Below are 15,731 nucleotides of genomic sequence, written 5' to 3' on the forward strand. Positions count from 1 at the left end.
TAAAGCTTTACTTTGAAGCTGTTTATGCACAGCATTAAAGAAGAGTAAAACCCTTTATCAAAGATGCTGTTTTAAACTCTGTAAGACAAATTAACAGCAGAATTCTAACTGTTTAGCAGCTTGTATCATGAACAGGATTATGGGCAGTCCAGGCTTTCTAGGAATCCAAAGCTCATTATAGAAAGCAGTCCTACTTTAGGAAATTCTTTAGGTGTGTATTTGAAGATAGGGTTTTGTCCAGTTTTATTGCATTTAATAGTGACTTAATTCAAAGTGAAGCCCAAACAATTTTTTTTAAGTCTCTTGCTATGTTTTGTTGAAGAGATACTACATAAAATACATGGAAATATTGCATTTTATTTCCATCTGTGAAAATAATATCCCATCTCTTTTGTAAGGTTGCAGATGCATATGCTGAACGGTGCCCTCTTAGCATTGCTGTTTCCTGTTGTTAATACACGCCTGGTGAGTGTACTGTGGTTTTCTCCTCCATTTTCATTTATTTCCAAAAGATTATCTTTGGAGAGATGTCAGGTGTTTGCTTTGCTTGGCCTTTAAAGTACATTTTACCAGGCTGTAGACTTCTGGTCACTACACTGGAGCAAGAATAGCAATCATAGATGTTTGGATGTTTATAACTCAGTGAAAAGACAGCACTGCTGTATTAAGTGTTAGTTCCAGTCTAGCCACCAATGGAGCTTGATGGCTTTGAAAGAGGCTTTCACAGGTTTACTTTATGGCCTGTGGTCAAAATTCAGTTTCAGACTTTTCAAATTCTATGTAAATGTAAGATTCCTCAGGCCTGGAAAATGTGAAATGTTGTTGTTGGCTGTCATTCCCTCTCCCCCAGGATTAGGCACAGCAGATCTTTTTTTTCCCATTCAAGTTTTGGAATCTACTGTAAAACTTCAGTCTCCTGGACAAAAAAATTAGCCTGTTGGTGTTCCTAGTGAGATTCTTAAACCTACTGACCGTTAAATGTAAAAAAAGCTATTTTGAGTGTGAATTGAATTAAGTATTTCTAAGGTTTATTTAAAGAGCTGTTATCCATGCATGTGTAGAGGGGTGTATATGCATATATGCGTATATGCTTATAATTTTTTTCATATGATCTATCTGCAAAAATCTGCTGTTGCAGCTACTTGAATGTCTGTTTTAAGATAGATGTAAGTACTTTATGTTTAAGCAAACTATGTCCATAATAGAAGGTGAATTAATACTATTAACAAAATGGCTGTGGGCTTCAGACTCTATTTCAGATTTTGTTGCTGCCTCTCCACATGTTAGTCTTGACTGTCTAAGTAAGAAGAAGTAGAAACATACAGTTATGTGAAGTTTGCAATTACATTTTATTAAAACTTGGTACTGTTGAAGAGGCAACAAATTAATGAAACAAGTGTTATTTTCCTGATAAGAAAAACTGTTTTTATTTTGCATTAAAAACCATCTAGTTTTTGAGTAAATATGCCCTTAGGCGTGACAAAATTGATCTGGGTAACCTTTGAAGGAAAAAATATTGAACTATTTCATAAATCATTAGCCTGTATTTTCTCTGCCATTATCACAGATCTCATTCATATTAGGGCAGTGGTGATTAAACAAGAAAGATACAGACTACTCATAAAATTTTTCCTGTAATTGGGAACAGAGTAGCCAAAAGATACTGTCCAAGAGTAAATATTTTTGGAATAATTACAACTACATACTAATTACATAATTATAACTTAGTACGTAATATATATAACTAATATATAAATTATATATATAAAACTAATAAAATGTAACTTATGTACTTGATAGATAATTACAATTTAGGATATTTTTGGCCTAACAGCTAAGCTGCTAAGCTGCTTGCCAGGCTTTTCACTTTTCCATGTTTCTTCTGGCATAGGATAATGTCGGTGATGTTGTACAGCACTACCTTGATCAAGATTCTCTCATGGCAGACACACATTCTGCTCCACAACTCTCACTGTGGTTTTAACACTGACCTTGTCTTGAGAGCAATAAATGTTTCCTAAAACCTAGTAGGAATTTAAAAAAAAAACAAACCCACTCATTTTTTTCTGAGCTGGCTACTCTGGTTTTGTAATACTTAAGTGAAAAACTTTTGATTCAGTCATTCAGAATGAGAGCCAATCATTGCTTCAGCAGACAATGGATGTTTTAGTGGGTATCACCATTTGAGTTGTAAGTGTTAATTTGTTCAAAGTAATTTCCAGAACGCCTCTTACATTTTGTGGCACAGTCTGTTAGGGTCATGTGTTTTTGCTACCAATTACATTACTTAATGAAATGCGAATGTCTTTTTGTAAATATGCTTCAGTGTTAAGTTATCCTGAAGTGGAAGCTTCTGGCATAATTTCATGATTTTCATTTTCTTGTAATGTATCTGTTAACTTTGTTGTTGTTGTTGTTGTTTTAGAACCTCAGTAATTTCAAAATTCTTTTAAAACAGTAGTGTATTGAAAGTAGTGAAAATGGAGAGTTGAGATATTCACTGAAAATACAGTAGAAAGTTTCTCCCTTCTGTTATTTTAAACTTTCAATCAAACTATGCTAAACAATGCAGTTCAAAATCTTGTTGGACTATAACAGGCACCTGAGATAGTGTTCAAAAAAAATGTAGCCTGAAAGGGGAGGTCAGTCCAGTCTGTTCTTTCCAAGAAAATATTTTCCTGCCTTGGAATGAGGTTGAGGTGCCAACAATTAACAGACTCAAGCAACAAATGCACCCACTTGTACTTGTTTGACACTTAAATATTGCAGTTATTTGCTGCATTATTTGCCATGTGCTGATGGAATTAAATTCTGTGCTTTGGGATAGGCATTGGATAAAGATAAAACTGTTTCTTGTCCGATCAGTGCTATTGTGAGTTCTTCTAATCCTTTCAGAAATAAAGGAGAAGGTGCTGAGAGAGTTGGCTTGTTAGGCTCCCAAAAGGAAGCTGGCAAGATATATGATATATAGGAGAAGAAATATTTATTTTTACTCTGTTTTTATATTCTATGGCACACAGTGTAGGCCCTGATAACCTGGCTGTGCATGTAAATTCATTTAACTGCCACAAAGACTCTGTTTGGAAACTAAGTGGGTTTGCTTGGCCTTTCATGTTGCATTCATCACATTTTAAAGAAAAGTCTTTTCACTGGTTTAAAAGTGGGGATTTTTTGCAAGCTGATGTCCTGAAAATGTTGATATAGATAAAGTAAAAACCAGAACATATGCCAATAGTGTTGTATACATAGGTGTCAGCTCACATGGCTGTTTCAATGTTTCCAGAAGCTGCTATATTCTATTCTTAGAACTATTTGGCCTAAGAGAGCATTCTAAATCTGTGTAAGGAGCAGAATCATACTCTGAGCAGGACTTTGAGCGCATTCTGTGTATGCTTCAATCATTGGCTGCTGCATTGTTATTGATTGTTAGAGTAATAATTCACTGCACTAAATAGTTTGCCTGTAATGGCTATGCCTGCACAGCAGAATGGAATGGGTTGTGGTAGCACATTGTCATCTCTAAACCGGCTTAATCTAACTGGAACAGTGGGGGGCTTTTGAGAGATTGTGCTTGTGTGGCTGGTAGGTGATAAAGCCAAAGTTTGTGCATATTTGGGCATTTATACATGCTTTGTGCATTAAAATGGTATGAGTGTGTAATTTACTGATAATGTCTAAGAAGTTGGCTGGTACAGTACAGCATTTGGTATTTATTCTAGATGTACTACAGGAAAGACCATAATCTGAGAGTTGAGGTCCTATTCCTTTTCTGCCACACTCTACAGTCTTTGTAGAGAGTGATGCTCTTGCACTGTGCAGTGCTTGAGCCAGGGTATAAACAACTAAATACTGTCAGAAACCGGAGCAAAGTGTTAACCTGTAAGCCCACTGAAAACCAACTACTGTGTCTGAATGTTTAATCTTAATTTGTATTATGTCCACGCTCTTTTGGGGTGAACTCAAAATATCTGACTTCTGGGCTCCACTCTACTGCTGCCTTGAAGAGATTTTTCTAAAGCTGAATTCAGTGCATGGAAAGATCTCATTGCTCTCTTTGGCCAGTAGCTGGTTTAAGTTAGAACCTGAAGTCTTACTTGTTTTCACAAAGAGATTCTTTAAATCCTTGATTGATGGATGATACCTTGTGCCTCGTCTTCATTTCCAGTTTCTCCTTGCATGTGAAAAGCGCTTATGCTGAGTGAATCTTTTGATAAAACTGTTTATGGACAAGGCATAAGATGCAGGTGAGTTAGTTGTTCAGTACAGCTTTTTCTGTTTGTTGTAGCCTGGCTGTACAACTTGAGTGCATGGTCGTACTGCAACTCTGTAGCTCTATAGCAAGAAATGCACTTCCATAATCAACCAGGCTTCAGAACAAACCATCTTTTAAAGTGGTGAAAAAGATGTTTTGTTTAACACACAAAAAAATATTGTCAACACCACTGCAGCATAACAACTGTTACTCTGTTCTCAAGAGTGTCCTCACACAGTGTTTGTATAACAGATCCTCACATCTCCATGGCTGTGGAAGCCCTTTTGACACCAAAGATAAATGGAGAATGCTCCTAGACAGGAGTAAGTGCCTCATGTTGTGCTGTTTATATCGGGAGCAATTGTTTCTGAAGTGGGAGAAGTACAGCTTTTTCTCCAGTTAGGATTACTGTTTTAGCCCCATCCCAAATAATTTTAATTCCCTCAATTTTCTCTCTGTGTTGTTCAACGAAGGACAGCAGGAAAGGTTCAGATTTAGGAAACCTCACAATTTTCATGAAGTGCTTGCTTTTGCATACTGTTACCTTGCTTGTGTTTGTTTTGATACAGAATACTTGGAATGAAATAACCCAAAAGATTGTATGAGAGGGTTGTTTTAGCTTAGTCCCTAAAGGAGCTGGCTGACCACCTTGGAGGTAGCCATCAGGACACAGACAGTGTCCAGCAGGCAAGTACCAGGACTAGCATAATCCAGTTGTTGGTTTTAGAATCTTCTATGTTCAACATAGAATATAAGAATTGTAGTTGAATTTAGAAGATCACTATGTTATTTACCAACTGTTTGACTACTGTTTAGGAAGAAAATCAAGCTCTCTTTCAATCTCTCTTCTGTTGCTGTAGAAACTTCTGTAATGTTTCAGTTGTCGTGCCTAATTGCTGGCCTGAAGGCCTCACACTTATAAATAAACCCAATTTTATAACTGAAACAACTAATTGTATAAGTACCTTGATTATGTAACTCAACCAGTATGGATTGTTTGGGATCAGGTGAAGCCACTGGGGTCATGGGCAGCTGTTGGCCGGTTGGCCAGGTGGCAACTGGTTTGGCCAATTGGGACTAACCATACAGACCTTCATAACTGTATAAGGAGAAGAGGACTCAATAAGTTGGGTGTTGAGCATGAACCTTGGTGTGTTTTGTCACATGCCTGTCTCTAACACCAGTGACATTCAGTTTCAAGGCTGTGACTTCAGTGTCTCAGAAGAGTCATAGAAAAGGAGGGCTTTTCTCCCCAATCCTTGCTTCCCAACACACAAGCCACAGTGGTAGGTCCTGTGTCTGAATTCTTCTGACTGAAAAATGACAGGACAAGTCTGCATTTGAACCAAGGCTTTTCATTATTCCCATGAGATTTCATACTTGTGGTATTGTCCAATTTTGAATTCAGAAAAATAATGCAACAGTGTGGCTTTTCAGCTCTGTAAGTCAGATGCAGTAAAAAGCTGAATTCTGAATTTTTGAGTATTTTCCACTACTGTTCAGTTTTAAATGTGCTGCTTTAGTGTGATAAATAGATGTAGGCTAAGGTACTTATAGATGACAGTAACTTCCAAATACAGTGCATCCCCTTTTCTAACTGTTAAAGAGCTAGAAATAGTTGGGTCTGGGTTAGAAGGCTCAAACACAGTTATGGTTGAAGTTATTTTTAGTATTATTTTAAGTGTCTGACTTCTTAGAAGTTACACTAATTCAAATAAACACACAAATTACTAATTATAATTTCCCAAAAGTTGGCAGCTGGTGAGAAATACCTGATTTGCTATTAAATGGTAACTTGTTTACACATAATTCTGCAGCTTAATAATAATGACTAGTAATTTTATATTTTAACCTATATTTGGTCAAGCTTAGCGGTTCCATACATGCATGTAGGTTGATATAAATCAGGTGTTTTGATTTTTTGCACAGGCCTCTTCAGTAATTACTTGTATATATGTATTTATATATTTTTATATATAAAAGACCTCATTATAGAGTTCTCTGTATGTCTGTCTAAGGTGGCAAGAAGGTGGCAAGACTTCTATGCTGTGGGTGTGTGTGTGTAGTTTCTGATTTAATTACTTGAGTGGTTTGCATTGTTATTGGTTATTCATACTAGCCAATAAAGGGAAAGAGCAATCTTGTGTTATTCCACTTTGTTGTGCTTCTGGCTAATTCTGGAAGTGCTGTGTTTGTATTAAGGGGGATGGAATGGATATAGTTACCTGTACTTTCAAGGGACTGACCATTAATGTTTGTTTATACATAGGTGATAAAATAACTGAAGGCATTGTCATGTGTCAGAAAGTGAATCGTTCCTTGGAACTTGGTTATTAGTGATGAGATATACTTACAAATATTTTCCTTGTTCCACAGCTTCCATTTGAAATGGAGATTTATTACATCCAGCATGTGATGCTCTATGTTGTGCCCATCTATCTGCTGCATAAAGGAGGTAGGTAGGCAGATTACTCTGTATGGATTGAACTGGTCCTGTGAAATGAAAACACTGTTTACTGGATACCACCAGTCTTATTCTTACCCTTTTTTAACCAATTTTCTCTGGTTTTAATTAATAGCTCCTGTTCTAGTTTTCTAATGTTGAAGTTTTAACCTAGCTAATGAGTTGTGTCAGGCACTGAACCAAAAATTTAAAAAATACTCTTTTGCGTGAAGGGATATTTGAAATGTATTTGTGCAATGTGCATTGTCGTCTTGAGCAGCATCTCTGCCATCTTGCAGTATTCTTAGTTGTTGGTGGGATGTACTTTTAAGATTTTTGCATTCTTGGATGTCTCTTGAGAAGTACTGGAACTCAAAATGAGAACAAAAAATAAAAATTAGCTGTCTTCTTAGATAAATCCCAGAAATTCTGAAACTCCAGTGTAATGTAGTGACACATATCACTGAAATGAACTAGATTGCTTATTATCTCTTCTAACAAGATTGCCATCTTGCATTCACTTATGCCATAATAGTTCAGTAAGTCTGGGAATCCTAAATTGTTTCCCTGGCCAGTGATTTTTCCAATTGCAGAGCCTCAAAGGGAATGTACTATACATTCAGCTGGTGTGATGCTCTGCCCCCATCTAGTGCTGACATGCCTCCAGCTGCATTTTCTAGCAGAGCTGGATTGTTCCATCCAGGAAATAAAATATGATCATTTGTGATCCACATGTTCAGTAGCCTTTAATGAAAACCCTGAGGGTGTGATGTCAAGCAATGGAATACAGTCAGCCTCTTCCATCGTGTTGAATCTATCGTGTTTTATACCAGTGGTCACCTAACAGTCCTTCTTCCTATTTCACTGTAACCTTTGTGTTGCAGTGATCTGATTGCACTGTGAAATTAAGAAAAATGATTCAAAGGAAAAGTGAAGTCTCATACTTCAAAATATGATTCTGTTTCTTCCTTTTATCAGGGAAATATGCCAGCCATGTTTAATTTTAATCCACCCTTGATATCCTAAAATTCTGGCAAATCATGCTAATGTGCAGGGTAGTTGAAGGAGTTACACAAACTCAATCTTTGCAGGAGGAGGGTGAGGAGCAGGGGTCAAAAAACATAAGCAGTCGTGGAGTGAACTGTAGGCAGTGACAAACAGACCTCTTGTGATATCAATAAATCCCTTGCTGGCCTTGGAGTTCCCATCTGAGGTCACTTTAAGACATGTACGTCCTTTGCTTTAAAAAGGCTTGGCCTTGGATGGCGCTTGATGTATTCTTTTAAGTTTTGATTGTTTGGTGGTTTGGTTAGGCTTTTTGCCTGTATCCTGGGGTGGCTTTATGATGCTTGTATCCCCAGTTGCCTGGTTTATGTTACATATTAAGTTCTGCACATTTAAGACTGGCTCTGAGACCAAAGTGGGGGAAGAAGACACTTGCAGTTTCTATTGAGAAAGAGCACTCATTCCCCCACATCCTGCTCCTGGACTGTGTTGTCTGCAGCACAGACAGTAGGACAGACCTCTCCTTCGCTTTTAGTTTTTAGCTAGTTTTTAGCTAGCTGAGGCAGAGAAGTTTCCCTGGACTGTTTTTTTCCTTTGTCTTGGATCTGTTCAAATCTGCTCTGGACTGGAAAACAACAAACCCTGGGAGCTCATGCCTGTGGTACACCAGGGCCTGGGCCTTTGCACTTTGCAGTGCCAGAGGGACTGGTAAGAACCTGAGTGAGCCAAGCTACACCACATGAAAAGGACATTTTTTTCTGGATTTGCTATCTCATTGAACAGCAAGAGGTTTTATTGTTTAATATTATTCAATTTCTGTTAAATAAACATTTTTTTCCACTTTTCTCCAAGGAAATCTTTTTCCCAAACCAGTTGGGGGGATGGGTCACTTAAATTTGCTTTTCTGGGGGGCACCCCCAATTGGAGGTTCTCTCCCAAATTTGTTCTAAACCAGGACAAATACAGTTAATGGCGCCCAATGTATGGCTTGAGAAAGTGGAAAAAACCTGTATTGATTGCTAATTTCATTTTGGTTGTACTTAGTATTGGGATAAAGCAGTCAGTAGCCATGTTGTTTGAATTCATAGTGTCTCTCAGGGTGGAGGCCTTCCTTTGGTTCTGGTCCCTAGACTTTTTTGAGGTTTTAATACCTTTCTGGTCCCTGGATTTATTTTTTTTTCCTGAGATAGCTCCAGTATTGTCCCTAACACAAAGCTTTCACAGTAGAGGGTCACAGATTAGAATAGCTATTGTACTGGGTTCGGTGATAATGATTTATATGAAGTTCATACAAGTACTGAAGTTTGTGCCAGGCATGTTTGGCTTATGGTTTCTTCGTCTGACCCTGCCTCCGAGTCCCAGTAGCATGTTTTGGGGGTTTATTAGTAATTGCACACGGTTTGTTGAGGAGAAGCAAGGGATGAGGTTTTTCAGCCTTTCCTTGCTTTCTTCTCCTTTGAATCTGTCATGTCCCATTTTGAAAATATTCAGTTTCTCCTGAGTGTTAAGGACACCACTTACCTGGTATTTTATCTAGTAAGCTTCCTCTATATGGTCGGCAACTTCTCTAGAGTGAGGGCTGAGATGTCCAGAGGAGCTGATGAGACCCCTGCCCCTGAGAAGTAGATCCAGGTGTGAAAAATTCTGAGTGGTGTGGAGAATGGGAGAAAATGGGCTGGCCCCTGAAGAAATTTTCTGATCCCCATCCTGGGAATTTTCATGTGAACAAATTCAGAACCCAGCTGAAGTGGGGAAGTATCTGGAAGAGAATTGCTATGATGATTTTAAGGAGAAAAATATCATTGCAATAAGCTAAGCCCTAGTGTATTCTTATTGCACACTGCTAGATACTGTGAGTCAGGGAGATAAATCAGCAGCTACCCCAGTCACTCAGGCTGCAGCTAAGGCAGTAGCTAAACCATACAGTGAGCCCAAGCCAATGGTTGTTGCTCCTTCCACGAGAGGCATGAAATTCAAAACCAAAACCGATCGACCAGTGGATGATGATAATGGTGATGCGGGGGAAGGACCCTCAAGACCAGCAACTGACACAAAATTAGAAGGCCCAAAATCAGTGAGCCCTTCTCCCTGAAGGACCTTCGTGGCCTAAGAAAGGATTACACTCGACGACCTGATGAATCTATAATTAGTTGGTTAGTCCATCTGTGGGGCACCACAGGTGAGGCTACAGTTCTGAAGGGTACTGAAGCAAGGCATCTGGAATCCCTGTTGCATGATCCAGTTATCAACCAAGGAATGATGAAGGGGGCTGACCCTCACAGTCTCTGGGAACAGATACTGGGAAGTGTGGCACAAAGATATCTGTGTTCAGATGATCTCTATATACAGCAAACTGTATATAGAGATCATTGGAAGACCATAGAATAAGGAATTCAATGCTTGAGAGAAATGGCAGTGGTAGAGATTGTCTTCTTAGATGACCAGAACACTAGGAATCCAGACTTGGTACCATGTACATCCGTGATGTGGCGAAAACTTGTATGACTTGGGCCACAAGAATACGCTTCTGCTTTAGCAAAGATGAAGTGGGATGATGGAGGAGACCATGCTGGATATGGCAAAGAGGCTTCAAGCATATGCAGATGCCGTGCATGGCCCCATGCATGCAAGAATTGCAGCTGTGGAAACATGTTTGCAGAACTTAGAAGATAAGATAGAGGAGAATCACAAGAAACTCAGGGAGGAGCTTCTTCCAATCTCGGCAGTACAGACCAGGAGCCCTGGTTCTCAATGCTGAAGTTCTCCAGATAAGGAGAAAAAGCTATGAGCTGAGCTATGGTTCTTTCTGCGTGACTGTGGAGAAAACATGAAGAGATGGGATGGAAAATCTACTGCTGCTCTGGCAAAATGGATGCTTGAACTGGAAGACAGCAAGACTCAAAGAGGAAGTACCACCAAAAAAAAAGCCTCTCCAGTAGCCTGTAGCCAAACTGACAGGTATGATGATGATGACACTGTGTCCAATCCCCTTGAAGGAACCTCCAAGAGAGATGCGCAGAAGAAGAAGGATAACCAGGCTTAGAGGGGTCCTGCCTCTAGCCAAGTAGAGGCTAGGGAAAACCATGTCTTTAGGACTGTGTGGATTCATTGGCCTGGCACTTCAGAACCACAAAAATATGAGGCCTTGTTGACAGTGGTGCACAGTGCACATTAATCCCATCAAGACATGTGGGGGCAAAATCTGTTTCTATTGCTGGCATGACAGGGGGATCGCAGGATTTTACTTTGGTGGAAGCTGGAAATGAGTGGAAGAAACACCCTATTGTGACTGGCACAGAGGCCCCATGGGGACTCAGGTGGGTGTTTGGGATAGCAACTGTAGAGACAGAGGGGATCAAGCAATTGAACACCTTGCCTGGACTATCAGAAAACCCATCTGCAGTAGGAGTTTGAACGGGGAAGATCAACGAGTACCAATTGCTATGTCAACAGTGAACCACTGGCAGTATAGAACAGCTCGAGATGCTGTGATTCCTATCCACAAGATGATCCATGAGCTGGAGAGCCAAGAGGTGATCAGCAAAACCCACTCACCCTTCAACAGCCCCATTTGGCCTGTGCGCAAGTCTGACAGAGAATGGAGATTGACGGGGGACTATCGTGCATTGAATGAAGTGACTCCACCACTGAGTGCTGCTGTGCCAGACATGCTGGAGCTCCAGTACGAGCTGGAGTCCAAGGCAGCGAAGTGGTACGCCACTATTGGCATTGCCAATGCATTTTTCTCCATTCTCCTGGCAGCAGAATGCAGGCCTCAGTTTGTCTTCACCTGGAGGGGTGTGCAGTACACTTGGAACCGACTGCCCCAGGGGTGGAAGCACAGCCCCACCATCTGCCATGGACTGATCCAGGCTGCACTGGAAAAGGGTGAGGCTCCAGAACATCTGCAGTACATTGATGACATCATTGTGTGGGGGAATATGGCTGTAGAGGTCTTTGAGAAAGAGAAAATCATCCAGATTCTCCTGAAAGCTGGTTTTGCCATCAAGAAGAGCAAAGTTAAAGGACCTGCTCGAGAGATACAGTTCTTGGGAGTAAAGTGGCAAAATGGACTCCCACCGGTGTCATCAATAAGATCACTGCAATGTCTCCATCAGTCAGCAAGAAGGAAACACAAGCTTTCTTGGGTGCCATAGGTTTTTGGAGAATGCATATTCCTGAATACAGCCAGACTGTGATCTCTACCTGATCAACCTGCAAAAAAAACACTTTCCACTGGGGCCCTGAACAACAACAAGCCTTTGCCCAAACCAAGCAGGAGATCGCTCATGCAGTAGCCCTTGGCCCAGTCAGGACAATGACAGGACCAGATGTGAAGAATGTGCTTTACTCTGCGTCTGGGAGCCATTGTCTATCCTTGAGCCTTTGGCAGAAGGTGCCTGGTGAGTCTTGAGGCTGACAACTGAATTTCCGGAGTTGGAGCTACAGAAGGTCCAAAGCCAACTACACTCCCACAGAGAAGGAAATTTTAGCAGCCTATGAAAGAGTTCAAGCTGCCTCAGACGTGATTGGCGTGTAAGCACAACTCCTCCTGGCATCCCAACTACCAGTGCTGGGGTGGATGTTCAGAGCAAATGTTCCCTTCACCCACCATGCCACCAATGCCACATGGAACAAGTAGATTGCTCTCATCACACAGCACGCCCCTATTGGAAAACTGAATCGCCCTGAGATTTTGGAGATAATTACAAACTGGCTGGAAGGTGAAAACTTTGGTCTCACTGATGAAGAGGAGCAGGAACAAGTGACACGGGCTGAAGAAGCTCCACCATACAACCAACTGCCAGCAGAAGAAACATGCTATGCTCTGTTCACTGATGGTTCCTGTCGCATCGTAGGGATGAACTGGAAGCGGAAAGCAGCCAACATGACAGGTTGCAGAAGCTACTGAAGGAGAAGATGGATCAAGCCAACTTGCTGAACTCAAAGCTGTTCAGTTGGCCCTGGACATTGCTGAAAGTGAAAGCCGAAGCTCTACCTCTACACTGATTCATGGATGGTAGCCAATTCTCTGTGGGGATGGCTGGAAAGGTAGAAAAGGGCCAATTGGCAGCATAGGGGAAAACCAATCTGGGCTGCTGATGAATGGAAAGACATAGCTACCAGGTAGAGAAACTGTCTGTGAAGGTCCATCATGTAGATGCCCATGTCCCCAGGAGTCGGGCTAATGAGGAGCACCGAAACACTGAGCAGGTGGATCAGGCTGCAAAGATAGACTTAGATTGGCAACACAAAGGTGAGTTGTTCCTAGCTCGATGGGCCCATGATGCCTCAAGTCATCAGGGTAGAGATGCCACCTATAAGTGGGCATGAGACCGAGGGGTGGATCTAACCATGGACAGTATTTCTCAGGTTATTCATGACTGTGAGATGTGTGCTACGATCAAGCAGGCCAAGCGGTTGAAGTCACTATGGTATAGTGAGCATTGGTCCAAATATAGGTATGGGGAAGCCTGGCAGATTGACGACATCACACTGCCCCAAACCCGCCAAGGCAAGCGCTACATGCTCACAAATGGTAGAAGCCACCACTGGATGGTTGGAAACCTACCCTGTGCCTCATGCCACTGCCTGGAACACCATCCTGGGACTTGAAAAGCAGGTCCTTTGGAGGCATGGTACCCCTGAGAGGATTGAGTCAGACAATGGGACTCATTTCAAGAAGAACCTTATAAACATCTGGGCTAGGGAACATGGCATTGAGTGGGTGTACCATATCCCTTATCATGCACCAGCGGCTGGGAAAGTAGAGGAGTAGAAAGTAGAGTCCATTTTAACAATGGACTGTTAAAAACCGCCTCAAAAGCATTGGATGGGGGAATCTTTCAAAAATTGGGAGCAGCATCTAGCAAAGGCCACCTGGTTAATTAACACCTGAGTTTCCACCAACCGAGCAGGCCCTGCCCACTCTGAGCCCCTGCATACAGTAGATGGAGACAAAGTCCCAGTAGTACATGTCAGAGGTTTACTTGGAAAGACAGTCTGGATCAATTCTGCTTTGAGTACAGACAAACCCATTCGTGGTTTGCAGAAATGCAGAAAGATGGAACAACACAATGTGTATCTCAGGGAGATCTGATTGTTGGATGAGAACCATGAGTAAATATCACTGCTGAATATCACTGCCCTTTTCTGTATATAATGTATGTGTTTGTAGAGTTAGAATATATATGTAGTTCTGGTAATAAGTTGACGCTATGGGGATAAAGGGGTGGAATGTCCTGGGGTGACTTTATGATGCTTGTATCCCCAATTGCCTGGTTTATGTTACATATTAAGTTCTGCACATTTAAGACTGGCTCTGAGACCGAAGCGGGGGAAGAAGACACTTGCAGTTTGTGTTGAAGAAAAATACTCATTCCCCCGCATCCTGCTCCTGGATGGTGTCTGCAACATGGACAGATAGCAGGACAGAGTTCTCTTTTGCTTTTAGTTAGTTTTTAGCTAGCTGAGGCAGAGAAGTTTCCCTGGACTGTTTTTTCCTTTGTCTTGGATCTGTTCAAATCTGCTCTGGACTGGAAAACAACAAACCCTGGGAGCTCATGCCTGTGGTACACCAGGGCCTGGGCCTTTGCACTTTGCAGTGCCAGAGGGACTGATAAGAACCTGAGTGAGCCGAGCTACACCACATGAAAAGGACATTTTTTTCTGGATTTGCCATCTCATTGAACAGTGAGAGGTTTTATTTTTTAATATTATTCAATTTCTGTTAAATAAACAGTTTTTTCCACTTTTCTCCAAGGAAATCTTTTTCCCGAACCAGTTGGGGGGATGGGTCACTTGAATTTGCTTTTCTGGGGGGCACCCCCAATTGGAGGTTCTCTCCCAAATTTGCCCTAAACCAGGACAGCTTGTTGTGAAGTAGAGGTTCTCAGGGTTCTTCAGGACCTGGGATTGACAAGAACTGGATTTGCGGTTTGAAAGGTTTGATGTTGGACACTTGTCACCCTGTTTCAGTATTCTGAATGCCTGCCCTGTATGTATTAATGTACAGGTATTTGCTGCCATCTTATGTTGATGTGATGGCAGTAAAATCGCTAAAAAGAACTTAGTTGGCTAAACCTGTCAATTGAGATTGCTCTGGGCTGTTTAACTAATAAATGCTCCATTTCTTATGCACTTAGCTCCTTGTCACCTCATGGGCCTGTAATTAACAAAACACCCATGAACTCCTGTCACAGGTGACCTAAGGTATCATTTTGATGCAGAAATTATGCAAACTAGAAATATTTGTCAATGTTAATTTTGTCATTTCACTAGCACTTATGTTTAAGTACCTTCTGAGTAGATCACACAGGCCTTTGTCCTGTATCTTGTGAAAATTACTTTATCATTACTGATATTGATCAGCATGCAGCTTGATTTCAGTGTTGTAAATAGAAATTTCCATCAGTGAATCAGTGGATTATGATTGAGAGAAGTAATTGAAGGGTAGAAAATTGAAAAAAATGAAAAGTACTGGATTGTATTTGGAAAAATATACTACCTCTGTTTTATTATGAATGTGCCTATATTCCTGAGGATCCAAATATTTCTCAAAGGTAGAGTGAACAGAACACTAGAAGCAGAGTGGATTTGAAGCTCAGTCTATAGAGAACTGTACCCTCAAGTTTGACAACCCTAATCAGGCATTGCACTAGCTATGCACATATATCCAGCTCTCTGCCAAAGTGTTTCCTCTTTGAAAGGAAACTGGTAAGCAAGGGCTGTAATAATTTATTTTTTTTCTTGTCTTGCTATTTATTACCATGGTGCAGACTGGTCATGCTGCACTGGCACCCATCATGTCCCTCCTGACCCTGTAAGTGTGGGAGCTTTATCACACTTAGCAGCATGTGGATGAGAGGTGGTTTTGGAACTCAGGCTTCAGTGTTGCACAGTGAACTCACTGAAGCTCAAGAACATGGATCCATCTTGGGGATAAAAAACTCCTCTTCCTCTTCCCTCTCATTCCCTCTCTGTACTGAGTGAATATAGATTTCCGTACTTCCCTTTCTCAGCATTTTCTTT

General features: G+C 41.1%; 1 protein-coding gene across 7 annotated transcripts in view; it reads left to right on the top strand.

Annotated features, from left to right (window-relative positions):
* Positions 1-15,731, top strand: part of TMEM164 (transmembrane protein 164) — a 46,028-nt gene that overhangs the window by 16,357 nt on the left and 13,940 nt on the right. For 6 of the 7 annotated variants that reach the window (XM_088062853.1, XM_005530023.3, XM_014258796.2 and 3 more), the window contains exons 4-5: positions 399-465; positions 6,629-6,707. In XM_088062853.1, coding sequence (XP_087918979.1) covers positions 399-465; positions 6,629-6,707 — 146 coding nt within the window. The remainder of the gene's footprint in view (positions 1-398; positions 466-6,628; positions 6,708-15,731) is intronic. The other variant, XM_014258795.2, reaches the window with a different exon arrangement.

The sequence above is a fragment of the Pseudopodoces humilis genome, chromosome 15, assembly GCF_049639895.1.
Source record: "Pseudopodoces humilis isolate 2021_Gansu_Grassland_sample_001 chromosome 15, ASM4963989v1, whole genome shotgun sequence".
Lineage (NCBI taxonomy): Eukaryota > Metazoa > Chordata > Aves > Passeriformes > Paridae > Pseudopodoces > Pseudopodoces humilis.